This window comes from Panthera uncia, chromosome D1 (genome assembly GCF_023721935.1).
Source record: "Panthera uncia isolate 11264 chromosome D1, Puncia_PCG_1.0, whole genome shotgun sequence".
NCBI classification, from domain to species: domain Eukaryota; kingdom Metazoa; phylum Chordata; class Mammalia; order Carnivora; family Felidae; genus Panthera; species Panthera uncia.
Genome location: NC_064808.1, coordinates 44472503 through 44491056, shown reverse-complemented (window position 1 = coordinate 44491056; position 18554 = coordinate 44472503). Strand labels below are relative to the sequence as shown.

Sequence of the window (18554 nt, the reverse complement as noted above, 5' to 3'; positions counted from 1 at the left end):
GGGCAAAGTGGGTGAAGGTGGTCAAAAGGTACCCAAAAGATGAGTTATATCCATATATATTGACATAGGTATTCATAATATATGTTTGAGTGGAAAAACAAGTAGCAGAAAAATATATACACAGTAATCTCACTTTCATTGAGGGAGAAAATGAGAGAATGCTTTCTGTTTGTGTAATTGTGTATGTGAGCATGGCATAGAAATACACCTAAAACTGTTAACAAAGTTTGCTTCAAGATCTTCTATCTACTAAAATCCACATAATACCAATGCCATTGCCTAAAATAAAATATCCAACAAAATTGAAAGCAAAAAAAAAAAAAACCCAAAAAAACTAAAGTAGAAAAAAAGTCAAGCAGAATTACATTTTCTCAAAAATTAGTATGCAAAAGAAATAAACCATAGAAAGTCTTCTCCTGAACAATGCCAGATGCTAAAATACACAACTTTTTTTTAATTTTAAGAAGGCATTATAATAGCATTGTGGCAATTAAAAAATACTGGCAGAAACAGAAAAAAATGAGTATTCTAGTAGGTCATGTATAAAATCCAATTTTTAAAAAATGAGAACGGAATGGACAACAGTGCAGAAAAAGTTTTTGAGTTAATAAACAGACTCAGGGACCTAAGAAGTCCAACGTCAGCAGAAGGTTATAAATATGAAAACTTATAAGCCATGATGTAACAAAACAGGGCAGGCGGGTACGCAGTCTCCTCCCCTCTCCCTCTCCCCAAGCCCTCTCCCAAGATTGTCATCACTATCCCCAGTGATCTTTTCCTCTCAGCCAAGATAAAGCTGCAGAAATTTTCTTAACCGAGCACTTCGGGCAGCCTCTACCAAACTACCCAAACTGTGATTGCAGTATTAGATGCAAACAACTTGTCATTTCTTCAGTAGGAGAGGATCCAAGATAAGAATTTGCGGCCCAAACAATGGGAAAGGCACACGTGATCTCTTCAAGTATGAACAATCAAGAGGAAGACATTTAAATATAGGCTTATTGCTCTGGAAAACAGTGTGGAGATTCCTCAAAAAATAAAAAAGAGATCTACCCTATGACCCAGCAATAGCACTGCTAGGAATTTACCCAAGGGATACAGGAGTGCTGATGCAGAGGGGCACTTGTACCCCAATGTTTATCGCAGCGCTTTCAACAATAGCCAAGTTATGGAAAGAGCCTAATTGTCCATCAACTGACGAATGGATCAAGAAATTGTGATTTATATACACAATGGAATACTACTTGGCAATGAGAAAGAATGAAATCTGGCCATTTGCAGCAATGTGGATGGAACTAGAGGGTATTATGCTAAGTGCAATAAGTCAGGCAGAGAAAGATACTGTATGCTTTCACTCATATGTGGATCCTGAGAAACTTAACAGAAGACCATGGGGGAGGGGAAGGGGGGGAAGTTACAGAGGGGGAGGGAGGCAAACCCTCCCTTTAAGTCTTTAAGAGACTCATAAATACTGAGAACAAACTGAGGGTTGATGGGGGGTGGGGGAGAGGGGAAAGTGGGTGATGGGCACTGAGGAGGGCACCTGTTGGGATGAGCACTGGGTGTTGTATGGAATACAAGTTGACAATAAATTATATTTAATAAAAAAATAAAAATAAAAAATAAATATAGGCTTATTAAATCCCTGACATTTAGAAATAAAGAATGATGGCCCTGGGGCACTTGGGTGGCTCAGCCGGTTAAGAGTCTCACTGTTGATTTTGGCTCAAGTCATGATCTCACTCGTGAAATCGAGCCCTACATCGGGCTCACGGACAGCATGGAGGCTGCTTGGGATTCTCGCTCTCTCTCCCTCTCTCCGTCCCTTCCCCACTTATGCATGATCTCTCTCTTTCTCTCACAAAAATAAAATACATAAACTTAAAAAAAAAAAAAAGTGATGGCCATAAGCAACTAAAGAGAAGAGAAAGATAATACTCGGGCCTTCGAGGTGAAAATAGCTTGAGCTCATTCTATCCAGGTGCAGAAAATAATTTCTTTTTTTAACGTTTATTTATTTTTGAGAGAGAGAAAGAGCATGAGCAGTGGAGGGACAGAGAGAGATTGGGACACAGAATCTGAAGCAGGCTCCAGACTCTGAGATGTTGGCTCAGAGCCCCATGTGGGGCTCAAACTCACGAGCTGCAAGATCATGACCTGAGCTGAAATCAGATGCTCAACCGACTGAGTCACCCAAGTGTCCCAGATACAATTCCTTTTTTTTTTTTTTTAAATGTTTGTTTATTTTTGAGAGACAGAGCATGAGCAGGGGAGGGGCAGAGAGAGAGGGAGACACAGAATCCGAAGCAGTCTCCAGGCTCTGAGCTGTCAGCACAGAGCCCAAGGCAGGGCTCACATCCACAAACCATGAGATCATGACCTGAGCTGAAGTCAGACGCTTAACCGAATAAGCCACCCAGGCGCCCTCCCCCCAACCCTGAAAATAATTCTTAAATCCATAGAAAACTGCAGAAATTCTCCAATGAACAATCTCATCTTCAAATAACTACCCAAGGCACATTTGAGCTGGATAAGATATAACTGCAGAAAAATAAATACTATAAGCATCAGGGAAGCCATTGCTGTAGGTTTAATTCTTTTGTGTGGTGCTCCTTAAAAATGTGGAGAAAAGACATTTTAAACACATTTTGGAGTGTCCGTTCTATCAATCTTGAATGGGTTGTGGAGAGTAGATTCGGTGAATCCAACAGCAGGTAATACTTCCCATTATTTAACTCAAAGCTGTTCTCTTTAACAGATAAAAATGTAGACCTTTAAGTATTAAGTTATACCATTGGATGCAAGAACAATTGATTTTAAAACACACCATTTTATAAGTACCACTCAGAAAAAGAAAAAATCATGTCAATTACTATTACTCAAAGCTTACCAATTCCTTAGAATTTTTATTTCCTACTTTTTGAAAGTGTTCTTCTAGGCTTATTAAGGTACGGAAGTGACCACACTATGAAGAGGTAGGACGCAGTGCACACACGTGGAAGCAATGAGAACCCCTGTCTTCCACCTGGCTGACAACAATTATAGAGTGCCATCCATTTTATGACACACTTATTTCAGGGATGTTAAAAAGTGAAAAACAACAACAAAAAAGTGCGCCCTAAAATTCATGAAATGGGACACATCAAATAAGTTACATTTCCAGTGGGTTTAAAAGGAAAGAAGGTCTTTAAAACAGATATGTCTCTGGCGGCAAGGGAAATAAAAGCTAATAGGAACTACTGGGATCTCATCAAGATAAAAAGCACAGTGAAGGAAACCATCAACAAAACTACAAGGCAACTGATGGAATGGGAGAAGATATTTGCAAATGACATATGGATAGAGGATTAGTATCCAAAATCTATAAAGAACTTACCAAACTGGCCCCCCAGAAACAGATAATCCAGTGAAGAAATGGACAGAAGACACGAATAGACACTTTTCCAAAGAAGACATCCAGATGGCTAACAGACACATGAAAAAATGCTCAACATCACTCATCATTAGGGACATACAAATCAAAACCACAATGAGATAACACCTCACATTTGTCAGAAAGATTATAATTAACAACTCAGGAAACAACAGGTGTTGGCGAGGATGTGGAGAAAGGGGAACCCTCTTGCACTGTTGGTGGGAATGCAAACTGGTGCAGCTGCTCTGGAAAACAGTGTGGAGGTTCCTCAAAGAATTAAAAATAGAACTACCCTACTACCCAGCAATTGCACTGCTAGGTATTTACCCAAAGGATACAAAAATGCTGATTCGAAGGGGCACACGCACCCCAATGTTTATAGCAGCACTCTCAACAATAACCAAATTGGAGCACCTGGGTGGCTCAGTCGGTTAAGCATCCAACTCTTGGTTTTGGCTCAGGTCATGATCTCACAGTTTCCTGAGTTTCACCCCTGCGTCAGGCTCTGCACTGATGGTATGGAGACTGCTTGGGATTCTCTCTCTCTCTCTGTCTCTCTCCCTCTCCCTCTCTCTCTCTCTCTGCACCTCCCCTACTCACACTGTCTCTGTCTCTCTCAAATAAATAAACTTTTAAAAAAATAGCCGAATTATGGAAAGAGCCCAATGTCCATCGATTGATGAAAGGATAAAGAAAATGCGGTGTATGTATGTACAACTGAATACTACTTGGCAATGAAAAAGAATGAAATCTTGCCATTTGCAACAACATGGATGGAACTAGAATATATTATGCTAAGCAAAATAAGTCAGAGAAAGATATAGGATTTCACTCATGTGGAATTTAAGAAGCGAAACAGATGAACATAGCAGAAGGGAAGGCAAAATAAGATAAAAACAGAGGGAGGCAAATCATAAGAGACTCTTAAATACAGAGAACAAACTGAGGGTGGCTGGAGGGGAGGTGGGTGGGGGATGGGTTAAATGGGTGATAGGCATTAAGGGGGTGTCACATGTAAGACAGGAATCACTGGGTTCTACTCCTGAAGCCAAGACTGCGCTGTACATTAACTAACTTGAATTTAAATTAAAAAAATAATAAAAAAGATAAATGTGATTCAATGTGACACATACCTACACATGACACATACAAAATGCCTTGAATGAAGAGGAGTGCCAGAGGAGGCACACAAGCCTTTCCAGTCGGGGCCCAGAGTATGCTTGGAGAAGGCAAAGATGAAGAGAAGGAAAAATCCAGAATGCTGGGAAAGAGTTCAGGTACGACAGGATGGGCTACATGCCCCACTCTGAGCTCTCACAGTTCTCTCAATACTGGTGACACATCAGATGAGGCAGGGAGAGCAGTGTCCCTCACAGAGCAGGTGCTCAGTATATACTTGCTGAGCGAGTGAATGTGTGAGCATGTGTGTTTGTGGGAGCGAGTGAACGAGCGTGTGAGTTAGGGGTGTCTGTGGCCGGAGATAACACCTGTTCTCTTTCCCCCCGCCCTTGTCACCCCAGAAAAACTTGAGAGCGAGAAGCTGAACGTTGCTGAAGTCACCCAGTCAGAGATTGCTCAGAAGCAAAAGTTGCAGACCGTCCTGGAGAAGGTCAACGAAACCCTGAAGCTTCCTCCCAGGAGCATCAAGTGGAATGTGGACTGTGAGTTTTACAAAAAAGGATGGAACGGTTAAATGTCCCCTGTGGCCCCCACCCTGGGGTTTCTCCACAAAGCCATCCAGGACGCTGGCAGGCCCCCGGGTGGGTGCAAACCCATTTATCATTGAGTGAGATGTGCCCTTCTTTAGAGAACTTATCCTCTGTGCTGCTGGGAAAATGACAAAGTGTCCAAAGCCAGTGTGCTTTTCTGTGAAAGGCCGTTTGTAGCAAGTTCACGTGAGCTAGGGAGCAGAGGAGACTACTACGGATTGAGCTACTTCTAAGCCCCTGTACAACCTTTTGAGAAAGCCACATGTCCAGCTCATAGAGGCTTCAAGAAGCCAAAATCCCTACATTCAGGCAGCTGAGGAGCAGGGGAGCAAGGACTTGGCTCTGTTTTGAAGCCCATGCCCTTCCTCTCAGCCCCTCATTTTCCAGAAGGAGCAAAAGTCTGGGGCTGACATCGCAGGCCCTGGAACAGGATTTTCAAATTCGGGTTGCGCAGCTAGTGTAGCTTGAGCATCTCCAAAAGTTATAAACTGCTTGTTCTTTTGCTACCTTAAGAGCCCACCAGGCTAATATGGACGTGATGAGTCCATAACAGAATCAGCCTTGAATCAGCAGATCAGGTGACTCCAGTGGCAACCTCAGATTTCTCAGAGGGCGTCCAGAGTTGTTTTGTTCTTTGTAATCGATGAAAATATGAATTCAGATTAGTAAAATGATTTAGATCATGTTCTCTGCTTTTAAGTATTAAGGGGTTAAGTTCTAGACAAAATCGTATCCAGTTTAAACAACTTAAAATGGATACCTTCCCCCTCCCCCCAAAAAAACCACCTTTCCAACTTGGGAAAGAAAAGGAAATCTTGGGGCACCTGGGTGGCTCAGTGGGTTAAGCGTCTGACTTCAGCTCGGGTCATGATCTCGCGGTTTGTGAGTTCGAGCCCCACATCGGGCTCCGTGCTGACAGCTCAGAGCCTGGAGCCTGCTTTGGATTCTGTGTCTCCCTCCCTCTCTGCCTCTCCCCTCCTGTGTCTCTGTCTCTCAATAATAAATAAACAGTAAAAAAAAAAAAAAGGAAAAGGATATCTTTATCCCTCAGCTTAGAGACCCAGTAGCTGCCAGACCCAACCTCTTCAGCAAGTTTCTAGCAACTGACATTGGAGGTGAGACAACAGGTACCTCCTTCAGCATAATCATACCTTCGCGTGCACATCACACAGTGCTTGAAACAGGGCGACCTCTGTGTGATGGAGAGAAACACCCAGGAAGAGGGGAGGCCATGCCCTGGGTCCTGGTTGCTGCCCCAAAGGCCAGGAATGCTAACAGTGTTGGGGGAGGGGGGAGGGCACCTGATTACTAGTGTGGGAACTGCATCTACCTTGCGGAAATCCACAATAGTCGTGAGCATTAAAGTCCTCTGATAAAGACCCCTGCTTAGTTTTGTTTCAACCTATTCCCTCCTCCCTGAATGTGGACCATCTCCATGCACCCCTCCCAACAAAACACCTTTTCACTTACCAGGGAACCCAGTTTCGGAAAGATTGAGATAGAATGGAAATTTTTTTTTTTTTTTTTTTTGAGAGAGAAGGAGAAACAGAGCACTTGCACCAGCGAGGCGGTGTGGGGGGCAGAGGGAGAGAGAGAATCTCAAGCAGGCTTCATGCTCAGCATGGAGCAGGAAGTGCGGGGCTGGATTTCCCCGAGATCACATCCTGAGCCAAAATCCTGAACCATCCAGGCATCCCAACATGGAACTTTTTAAAGCCACTTCAGGACCATGGTCTTTAGTGGTTTTTAATGATTTGTTTGGTTCATGTTTACCTTCATTTGTTTAAAAAACTTTTTTTAATGCTTATTTATTTTTGAGAGAGAGAGAGAGACAGAGACAGAGTGTGATGGGGGAGGGGCAGAGAGCGAGGGAGACACAGAATCTGAAGCAGGCTCCAGGCTCCGAGCTGTCAGCACAGAGCCCGACGCGGGGCTCGAACTCACAAACTGTGAGACCATGACCTGAGCCGAAGTCGGACGTTTAACTGAATGAGCCACCCAGGCACACCCTTCATTTGTTATGGGGATATGTGTACGAGTAAAATAATCACCCGTGTTGCCACTCTCATCTGGCTGTTTTCATTTTTTGCCCACTACTGTCCCTATCAATGCAAATGTTTACTCACACTCCTGTGTTTTGTTATTTTCTCTTAATATTATATCAGATTTTCTATATTCCCATGTAGGATTCATTATCCCATGTATTCACTATCCCAGGTAGCCATTATTTTTGATGGCTGCTTCTATTTCACTGGGTAGAAAGTCCCATAGGGATCTTAAACCCTACACTGACGTTGATCCTATTAGGATGTTTGCTCACCTACTGGCTACTGTCGGGGCCAAGTCAAATGTCTTAGGTTGGGTCTCTTTTTGCTTCTCTCGAGTTATTCCTGTCAGATAGATTTCCAAAACGGAGATGAAGTACTAGGCCGGAGGGATCATTCTCTCAGCGGCTAGATCCCTGTGATGACTGTTTGCAAGCATGAATGGTTTCTTCCATAAGGGATGTGATGGGTCCAACTCCTGGAGAGAAGTTCTGTCCCTCCCCTCTGCTATTCTCTCTAGCTCCTAGATATCGTGTCATCTTTCCACTCAGGACGAAGGTGGCAGGGACAGCTGTGAGTTACCAAGGCTCTTGATCTAGGGCTTTAGGGAGGTCTACCTTTTCTTCTTGCTTTATTCACAACAATTTTCATGATTAAAAAGCTATAAAATGAAAACAAATTTGAATATTAACAGCTAACATATCTATGGTGCTTACTGTATGCTTTGTACTATTCTAAACCGTTTACGTATTTTCATCCTTGTAATCCTCACTCAACCATCTGAGGTAAGAATTCTAGTATCCCCATTTTACAGATGGGAAAATAGAGGCAGAGAGCGATTCAGAGACAATGAATGTAAGCTTTAAGAAGTCAGGGATTTTTGTTTCTTCACTACTGAATCCCCAGAAAGTGGAAGAGCAACTCGCAAATACCAGACACAGTAATATTTGCTGAAGGAGTGTCCTTGTCCAAGGTCACATGGGTGGTGACGGGTGTAGCCAGAACTGAAAGAGAGTCTTGCCGTGGAGCCTGTGCACTGAGCCTACGCATGTGGTCCCTCTAAGCTGCCCACCCAGAGACAGGGACTGTCAACCTGCAGTGTTCCCCTTCAGGTCGAGTGTGAGTGTGTGTGTAAGAAATAGATAAGTAAATTAAATGTGTGTATACATAATTACATATTTTTTTTTACAAAGATGAGATCAGTTTATAAGATGTATATCTTCACAGATCATTAAATATTCTTCTGTCACTTTTAATATTATGTAGCAGAATATCGTATGGTTATAGTATAATCTATCTAATGAATAATGGATTTTAAGATTGTTTTCCACTTTTCCACTATTATCAACGTAGCCTGATGAGTTCTGTCTGCTGATAGCCACAATACTTTTTTAGTACAAATACCTAAGAGTGGCATTCTAAGGCCAACGTGTGTGTATATTTCTAAGGTCATAATACGTATTGTCAAATTGTCTCCAAAAAAAATTACACCAGTTGATATTTCCACCACAACTCCTATTTGGAGGACTATGCCTAACTCAGCAGCTCCTTTGAAAATGTCCACCAGCTCCTGGCACAATGGCTAAGTGCCCAATTTATATAGTAGAGCCTGGGCCCACCTCTAAATCTGCACACTGCCATCCTGACCCAAGGGCAGGACCACAGAATCCCTAGATTCTATCTGGCATCAGGGAGAAAACCAGGAGATAAGCTCAAATGTAGCAATGATGAGGGGACCCCAATAGATGAAGGTTGTTAGGATTTTTCTTAATTAAAAAGATGAGGGTTGCCTGGGTGTCTCAGTCAATTGAACGTCTGACTTTGGCTCAGGTCATGATCTCACGGTTCATGAGTTCGAGCCCCGCGTCGGGCTCTGTGCTGACAGCTCAGAGCCTGGAACCTGTTTCAGATTCTGTGTCTCCCTCTCTCTGCCCCTTCCCTCTTCATGTGTGCGCGCTCTCTCTCTCTCTCTCTCTCTCTCTCTCTCTCTCTCAAAAATAAATAAACACTAAAGAAATTTTAAAAAGAAAAAAGATGACATACCTTTATTCTAAAAAATTTTTTAAATAGCAAACTATCATATTTTCATTTTTTTAATATTCCTTTCCAAGTCTTGGCCACAAACGTGTGTGTGTGTGTGTGTACACATATATGTATATGTATTTACATGTATGTATATCCATAAATGTGTATCTTTACATTGTTTCTATTATTTCTGTTTAACATTACACTATTAATATTTATAGTTACACTGTTTCAACAGTGATTTTCAGTGTGTGGAAATTATTCCATTATGTGGATATACCATAACTTATTAAAGCAGTGATTATTAACCATTCTTGGCCCAACCTAGTGATTTGCCAGGAAGAACTCAGGCGTCACTGAGGAGAGAATAGCAGCTATGGGTAGCAGTTAGGCCTTGGGGACCAGGACACTTGTGCTTTTTTTCATCTGTTTTGCCTAATGGCTTTTAAACAAAGGGTTTCTCTGCCTAATAAAAAAAATGTTCTTGAAAACCACCAGTCTGAACTATCCTCTTATTATAGTGTTTTCCAGATTTTTAAATACTATATTACACAATAATTAACATCTTTGCACATGTGTGTGTGTGAGAGAGAGAGAAAGAGAGAGGAAGAGAGAAACTGTATAATTATTTCTTTTGAAAAACTTCCCAGGAGAACCGAGCACTCCTCAATAGAGACTGGCATCTGTATGGTGCTTATAAAATAGCTCTATACTGCTCAGTACAACAGTCAAGATGAAGTACAGTGTCACTGGTGGGTAAGAACAATCTTTTTGACCACATCTTCTCTAGCACTATGTTTTGTCATTAAAAGGGAGAGGCGCCTGGGAGGCTCAGTCGGTTAATCGGCCGACTTCAGCTCAGGTTATGACCTCACGGTTCGTGGGTTCAAGCCCCGCGTCAGGCTCTGTGCTGACAGCTCAGAGCCTGGAGCCTGCTTCGGATTCTGTGTGTGTCGCTCTCTCTGCCCCTCCCCCGCTCTCACTCTGTCTCTCTCAAAAATAAACATGAAAAAAAAAAAAGAAGAAAGGATAGAGTTAGCAAATGTCCTTACAACCCTCAGACTCTGGACTGACGTACAGCAGCTCTGATCAGAAGAGCAAACCCAATTATGCCTCTGTCTGGCTGCAAGCACACCGTGTCGGTAGGTCACTCCCGGGCCAGGAGCCTCCTCCGAGGCTGTAACTGTGGGTGAAACTTTGGACGATGCCCAAAAGCTCAGAATTGACAATGTCTTCTGGAAGACCTAAATGGGAGCAGATCATCTGCTGCTCATTGGCGGTGGAAAACCTTCTTCCAAATAGCAGTGATAACAAGTAACCCTAATGAGTTCCCAAGGAATGTCTGAGTCATTTCCTTTTCTTGGGGATTTCTTAAAGCTCCTGTTAAAGCAGACTCATCAGTCCCAGGGAAGACAGAATGACACCCTACTAATGGGCCCAGTTTGTGCTAAGTACACAAAATGAGCACTTTTGTTGTTGTTCTTTCCTTAAATGCCTCCCTGTAAGGAGGATCCCATGAGGCTGGTAGGACTGGGAAGGCATGTAAGGTACCTGGCGAAGCTTTCCTTTTATGAGACAGAACGAGGAGAAAGTTGACATGGTTTAATTGTGTAGGTGTGAAGTGTCGTCTCGTAAGTTGCAATAAAAAATATCAACCCTTCATCATCTGCTATGGGCTGGAAGCTTTGTCTATACTATTTCTGGGAATTCTTACAACTTGTATTTCTGCAAAGGTACTACTATCCCCACTTGTGAAGGTTAGCAGATTGAGACTCAGAGGCCTTGAATGGCCTATCCAAGGTCATGGAGGCAGTAGATATAGAGCTTGTCAAGTCAGAACTGAAGCTCCAGTCTGCCTGGCCCTGTGTGTACCCATTACATTACAGTCTTCTCCTCTCATCTGTGAAATCTACAACTCACCAGCTGCCCACCCTCCTCTAGTACAAATAGGTTTAACATCTAGCACGTTGCTCAGGAGCTATAGAAGCCAGCTGGGTCGCACATATCCTTTCCCCGCTCTTCCCGAAGGGCATTGCCTATGCTGGCCATACACGGTACTCCAAAGAGCAACAAAGGCCTTTAGATGTCTCATGCCTTCCTCGAGGGACTGCAAGCCCTGAACAAAGGAAAGGATCCAGTGTTCCTGACTCAGTGTTTATTGAATGAGGACTTGCTTTGGGTAGAGCCCTGGGACAAGGGTAGTGGTGATAACCCAAAGAGTTCAGAGTCAAGAGGGAAGGGAAAGATGATGCAGGGCAGACATGAATGAACAAGGTTATTAAAATAGAATGAACAAGAACATGGGGGGTGGCAGAGGGCTGATCTTTTGTCAAAATTCAGCAGCTGTCAGGGTCCCTACTGGAAACCTGGATCAGAGTGGAGAGGCACTATATTGGAAATGCAGCAATAACATGACCCAAGAAATAGCTCCATGGGACTTGGCCAAGAATGAGGGGACCTAAGGGCAAGGCCTGTGAGATCCTTAGTGGGGCGATAAAAGGTGCATTGGGTGTGGTACTGCTACATTTTGAATATCTGCTTCTATTTGCCTAGAACCTGGTTGACGATTCTCTAATTTTTGATTCATCTTTTATTTCAGCTGTTCACGCCAAGAGCCTGGTAGCCATTTTGCATCTGCTGGTTGCTCTGTCCCAGTATTTCCGGGCACCGATCCGACTCCCAGATCATGTCTCCATCCAAGTGGTTGTGGTCCAGGTAAGACAGCACTACAAACATCTGTGCCCTTAAAGAGGCACGGAGGCTGAGTTCATACAGGAGCTACGGCATGCCGGGTAGCCAGTTACAGGTGGAATGGTTGCTGAGTGTCCTTGATGTGCTGTGTGTTGGGAGGTGCATGCGTGTGCCCTGTGATGCATGTGGGCAGCAGTCAGTCACATGTGCAATGGGTGGAAGAGCGTGTACTTGAGTATGGGCTAGCCTTGTGTGGGGCTTGTCCGTGGGGTTTGCAGGTTTTCGTAAAGAGGGTGTCTGTGTGCTATGTATTTGAGGGTGTGACGTATGAATGTGAGGTGTGTGCAGTGGGGTCAGGAGAAAAGGTGTATCCCCTGTGTATGCATGGGTGTGCCCTGCAAGCCAGGGAGAATCATTTTTTGGTTAAACAAATGAGGGACAGATATTGGGAAGAGACAGATAACCTGTGCATGTGAAGGGGTGTGTGTGTGTGTGTGTGTGTGTGTGTGAGTGAGAGAGCGAGAGAGCGAGAGAGAGAGAGAGAGAGAGCGCGCACCCCTGACTGGCCATGCCTATACGGAGGGCATGGCTGCTTTTCACCTGCCCAGAGAAGCATGGCTGGGATCTCAAGTCACCCTTTCCAGATTGTCGGATGGAATTTCCATTCACATATGGCTGTGTAATTTCCACGGCGAGAGTGTGCTCTCTCCCTGTGACTATCTCACTCTGCTCCTAACCCTATTACATACTCAAATTCAATTTTATTTTCCAACTTTATGCCCATTTAGGAAAGGTCAGCATTCTGTTTGCTTGTTTCTGTTCTTTTCAAATAAACATGCTGCAAGGGAGAACGCCCCTTCTAAGCAGCTCACTGGTTATCCAGCGTTCTGGAATAGAGAACAATATGGCGGTTCTACCACCCCTTGGTGAGAAAGAGCCTTGAGGGCTGGTAGGCTTGGCCTGACCCCACCAGGCCAAGTTTCTCGGACAGAAGCTGAGCTTTCAGGGATCGGATGTCGGTGGAGGGGAGGAAGATGTGAAGGTGTTCTTCAGTCGGCTGCTCGGCCGTGCCCTGGTGATAAAGTATTTCTTCCATGCCTTCTGGGTATCTCCCTTGCTAAACGTCAAGGAAATATAATAGAAATAGTCACGTTGGCCCTGCCTGCCAGGAGACAAGACTACACCAAGGAGAGGGCGATCAGAGGGCCACAGGCGGTGAGCATGTGTGTGGTTTAGACACTAAGTGCAGCTAAAAGGACTAATTGGCCTCATGGATCGAGCAGTCAGCTGCGGCAAGCGTTTTATGTCTGCCATGGATATGTCGCCCATCCCAGAGCAACCTGGTACAAGCATCTTACTGGTGAATCCAAGCCATCTCTATTATATTATTTTCACCACTCATGTATAAATTAATTTCAGTATATTTTTTAAAACGCTGATTCAAGATTGGGGTGGGGGGGACCCCTGTTTTGGAACAGGGGTTACTGCAAGCCCATGTCTCAAGCCTTATTTTAAGCTCAGTTCTAGGCCCATCAGAAGGCTGTTGTCAGTGTAATGTCTCTGTGGACAGTTCTGTGAGCAGGAGGGTGGAAAACAGGACAAGGTACATAAAAACCTGCATGTCAGGTTTTATGGGGTGTTTTGCTTTGTTAAGTTAAACAGGCACAGAAGCAGGACTCAGAATTAGCCAGAAGTCACCGACCCAACCACAGAAAGAGTCCTCGAGGCAACAAATAACAGATCGAGGTGAATCTAGGTGCTGTGTGAGGGATTATTTCACCCAGATTTCCTTTCTATTCTGTACAAAAGCACTGAATTCTGCATGAAGTTGAAGATGAGTTTTTATGTCTGTGAAGAGCCTTACAAGATCAGGACACAAATTCCATTAGCCCCTTGTAAAAATTACACATTTGTTGAAGCTGAAATGGGAAAGGCCCTTGATTTATCCTTACCGGATCCCTTAAAAAAATTTTTTTTTATTGTTTGTTTGTTTTTGAGACAGAGACAGAGCATGAGCAGAGGAGGGGCAGAGAGAGGGAGACACAGAATCCAAAGCAGGCTCCAGGCTCTGAGCTGTCAGCACAGAGCCCAACACGGGGCTTGAACTCATAGACTATGAGACCATGACTTGAGCTGAAGTCAGACGCTTAACCAGCTAAGCCACCCAGGCGTCCCTGGATCCCTTTTAAATTATATCTTTATTTTTCCTTTTTACCTTTTTCACTTTGATAACCCATTCTTCCAAATCTAGTGCAGATACACTGTTGACCTTTATCCAGCTCTACCTTTCCTTCGATAAAAGTATTTTGCAAGGACACTAGTTTCTGTGGCTCTTAGGAATAGAAGAGAAGGTTCTAGAAGTTTGGGCAAGAGGGCAAGAAGGCAGGTTTCAGCTGAAACACTAACAGTTGTAGGCTCCTTTTTGACACTCTTCTCTGCCTTTGTAAAAGATGAACTTGGGGCGCCTGGGTGGCTCAGTCGGTTAAGCGTCCGACTTCAGCTCAGGTCACAATCTCGCGGTCCCTGAGTTCGAGCCCCGTGTCGGGCTCTGGGCTGATGGCTCAGAGCCTGGAGCCTGCTTCCGATTCTGTGTCTCCCTCTCTCTCTGCCCCTCCCCCATTCATGCTCTGTCTCTCTCTGACTCAAAAATAAATAAAACGTTAAAAAAAAATTAAAAAAAAAAAAAGATGAACGATGTGACAGGTGCTTGCCATCCCCAGACTGCTGTCCTCATTGTGCCTGGGAACTGACTACAGAGACCTGGTCTAGTGAATCTCCCTCTCCACACCTATCAGAAGGTCTTCCTGAGGGTGCCTGGGTGGCTCAGTCGGTTAAGCATCTGACTTCAGCTCAGATCATGATCTCACAGTTTGTGGGTTCAAGCCCTGTGTTGGGCTCTGTGCTGACAGCTCAGAGCCTGGAGCCTGCTTTGGATTCTGTGTCTCCCTCTCTCTCTCTGTCCCTCCCCTGCTTGTGCTCTGACTCTGTCTGTCTCAAAAATAAACATTATTTAAAAAAAAAAAAAAAAAAAAAAAAGGTCTTCCTGAGCCCTGACACTCTTTTCACTGGCTCTCATGCCCACACAACGGGGTTTAAATTTCAAACTGGCACTCAGTTGACTCCCCATCAACTAATGGCAGCCATCGTCCCACTAATGGCAGCCACCATTAGTGGCTCCGTTCCAGTGGTGCTCTCCTGCCTCTGCCTTTTTGCTGGGGCCATCCCTTCTGCTGGAATGCCCTCTCCTCTGCATCCTGTCAAGTTCCAGCTTGAGGACCCCCGCCCCTTGGAAGGGTTCCCTGACCATCCCAGCTGAACGTGCCTGCTCCCGTCAGCACTTCTGTCTGCATGGGACCACTGCATAATTGGTTACACACGACACTTCTGAGAGTGAAAGGGGGGTCCTACTGTAATCATTGAGCCGTTGAGCCACCCCATCAGGCACAAACACTGGTACTGTTTCTTGGAAATCTTTCTCACATACCTGTTTCATCTACCCCATTGTTCTCTAAGTTCCTCAAGGTCAGAAATTATGTCAGACGTTCCATAGTATTCGCTCTTATCCAACAGAGGTTCTTGTACAGAGAAAACGCCAGTTCATGAAATAAAGAAGAAAGAGGCTAGATTGATGGGAGGAGGCAGACAGATGATGGGTGGACCGATGGACAGATGGATGAGTGGGCGGATGGGCAGATGGGTAGGTGTGGGAGCCTCCAAAGTGCTTATCCTTTTCTCAGAGAATAAGCTAGTCACCTGAGAACTGTACTGCTTAGTGAAAAGCTCCCCTATTTATCCATTAAAAACAAAAACAAAAACTCTCCCCCTGTTTAAATTTTCCAAGTTGGCCTCCGTCCTCCACCCCAGCCAGCCCCACTGTTAAATGTGTTTCTCTGCTTCCCTCCGTGGCCCCAGCTGGAGGGCAGACACGCCCTAGGCCTTCATTTCCATTTGGTTTACTGTGGATTACTCCAGGAGGCAAACAGTTTGCTTCCAGCAAAATGTCTTCCAATAAAGAAAGAAAAGATTCACCATCCAAGAAACGGCCAACTTGTTTGGAATAAACACTAATTGCTCTTAAGTATGAATGGTATGGTCCAGTCCCAGAAATCTGGGGCCTCCTTTTGCCTCTGGTAGTATCTCCTCTCCGGTTTCATTTCTTGAACAGCAGTGACTTTCTCAATATCAGGAACGCTAATCAGTTTTGGGTGGGTGTTTTTTTTTTTGTTTGTTTGTTTTTTTTGTATTTTTCTAAAGCATATTTTTCTCTCTGCCTCCCAACCCTTCTCCCCACCCCTGTTTCAGAAACGAGAAGGAATCCTCCAGTCTCGGCAAATCCAAGAGGAAATAACTGGTAACACAGAGTATGTCAACACCATTGTTGCCAGCCATTCTGTAATGGAACACAGATGTTTCTCCGAAATTCATCCATTTGCTGATATTTAGTTTTCATTTATTGGGATTGCAAGAGGGATTAGACTTCAGCCAATGATTATAGTTTAGCCTTTTCCATGCATTCAAAACATGCCTCTCAATGCTTAAGGTACAAACTTGGGTGGGGAAGTGGGGAGAGGGAATTAGCAGTGATTGAAAAATTCTAATTTTGTGGCACTCCAGGAAAAAGTATGCCCCAAAAAGCCAACCAGCATGAAATCGTCATGCCATAAACATGGGGTTGAATTTAAATTGCGAGCCTCCAAAAGGACGTTTTCTTCCTTTTCTGAATCTGATTTATTTGGTCACGTGCCATGACCCAGAAAACCCTTTTCTACCTTAGAGTGGTGGGTTGGTGCTTGGTGTTTTTTCGTTTCCCCGTTAAGCAGTTGGCCTATCAGAATGCAGGAGGTTTGCCACGGGACAGAGAAGTTTGTTCTTAGGTAGAAAAAAGGCGGGGGTCTTGAGATCACTGGGCAGGCCTGAGCCCTGGCCACGGGCAAAGTGTGTTTTCAGCATCCCCTGAGACCCCAGCTTTCCTCTATGTTCTCTTGAACAGGAACGAAGTGGAAAGGGCAGGGAGGGACCTTTAAGCCGGCCGGACTTGAGTTCAAATCCAGGCTCTCCTGCCCGCTCAGACCTTGGTTTCTGTATCTCTGAAGTGGGGAGTGTTTTCCTAACCAGAGAGGTTGTGACGATTCACTGTGGCAACGGCTGGGCCCCCGTGACCATCAGCGCTGCCTGTCGTGGCTGTCCCCCGCCACGGCTGACCCGCACCCTCCAAGCATTGCCCAGTCTCTAGGCAATTTGCCTCCCCGGTGGTGGCTGAGGGAACTCCAGGGTGCCGCCTGCCTGGACCACAGTGTGCTTGTGCCTTAAAAAAAGCCCAGGGTAGGGCAGAGACGTGGAGTGGCGCTTCCCAAGGGGCCCAGTTTATGGCCCGTGGAGAGCCTATCGGACAGCCTCCGCATCACTCCGGGGCCAGTCTTGGCGGCCAGCAGGGCTGCTGACACACAAAGCACACTGATTCCCGGCCTTGGCTCTGTGAGGGGCAGGAGGGACGCCTTCCTGCCCCTCACCCCCCACCCTCTGCTGGGCTTGTCCACGCCCGCTGTTTCAGCTTCTGGAAAAGAGAAAGACATACCTGAGAGGAGTCAGGGGACGTGACGTTTGGGTTTTCAGTGCTCTGTCGGCTGCACGCCAGGCCTCCTGTGGTCTCCCTCTGCCATCTTGCCACGCAGACCTGAGGGTGGATGTGAACTCCTAATAACAGCAACACAGAACACTCCATGAAGCACTTTTGTATCTACTGACGTTCAAAATACACAAAGCAACGCTCACCCCTCCTAAAACCACACATCCCAAAGGTGAAGAAGCAACTGTCCTTGGTCTATCCAACACCTAACTCCCAAGTTCATTATCCCTTCCAGTACATTACCCACAGGTCATCATCTAGTAGGTGATAGATGCACAGTTGGAATAAACCGATATAATAGGAACCAAAAACGTATTCAGAAAAAAACGAACTGAGCACTTACTATGTACTAGGAATTATGCTAAAGTCTTGCTCCATATTAAGTCATTTAATGCTCCGAACATCCTACTGGAGTATTTACCATTATCATCCTCCTTTTAGAGAGAAGAGACCGGGAGCCCAGAGAGGCTCCGTAGCTTGCCCAAGGACACACAGTGTCTCTGGGATTCAGACCTAAGTAGTCTATTTTAATGCTTGTGCCGTTAGTACTTTGAGGCTTCTTTGGTATGAGTATGGTTCTATGTCCTGCCCTATTTGAGAAACTGATTCTGAGTCAATGGCAGGTGCGATTTGGTGGGAATCACAGGATGAACTAGAGAAAGACAAAGCTGACATGCCCAAGCTGATGCAGTTCAGTGGTTGGGAATGCTGAAGCCCCGAGTCCGATATTCCTTCTCAACTATAAGCAACAGTGTGATTTTACTTAAGGCAAGAAATAGTCCTTTAAATATCACTTACACCAGGCTTTGTGCAAACACCAGTCTATCTGTATGGCAGAGGGAAAAACAGGTGGCAGTAGGGTAAAGACTACCAATAATTGGAGACTTAGTGCAGAAGAAAGTGCCAAGGAAGGAAGCTTTGTGGGCTCTTCAGTGAAGGGCAAAGAAGAAGAAACATGCTGTTTCCTTTCTCCTTTTCCTGCAGGGCTCTTTCCGGAAGGCACGGTGAGTTGCATAAGATTATCCTCTGGTGCTGGTGGCTGC

General features: G+C 44.8%; 1 protein-coding gene across 1 annotated transcript in view; it reads left to right on the top strand.

The window, feature by feature from the left end:
• Positions 1-18554, top strand: part of PARVA (parvin alpha) — a 171660-nt gene that overhangs the window by 134390 nt on the left and 18716 nt on the right. Inside the window, exons 5-8 of the mRNA XM_049649836.1 lie at positions 4936-5076; positions 11794-11909; positions 16188-16246; positions 18496-18515. Coding sequence (XP_049505793.1) covers positions 4936-5076; positions 11794-11909; positions 16188-16246; positions 18496-18515 — 336 coding nt within the window. The remainder of the gene's footprint in view (positions 1-4935; positions 5077-11793; positions 11910-16187; positions 16247-18495; positions 18516-18554) is intronic.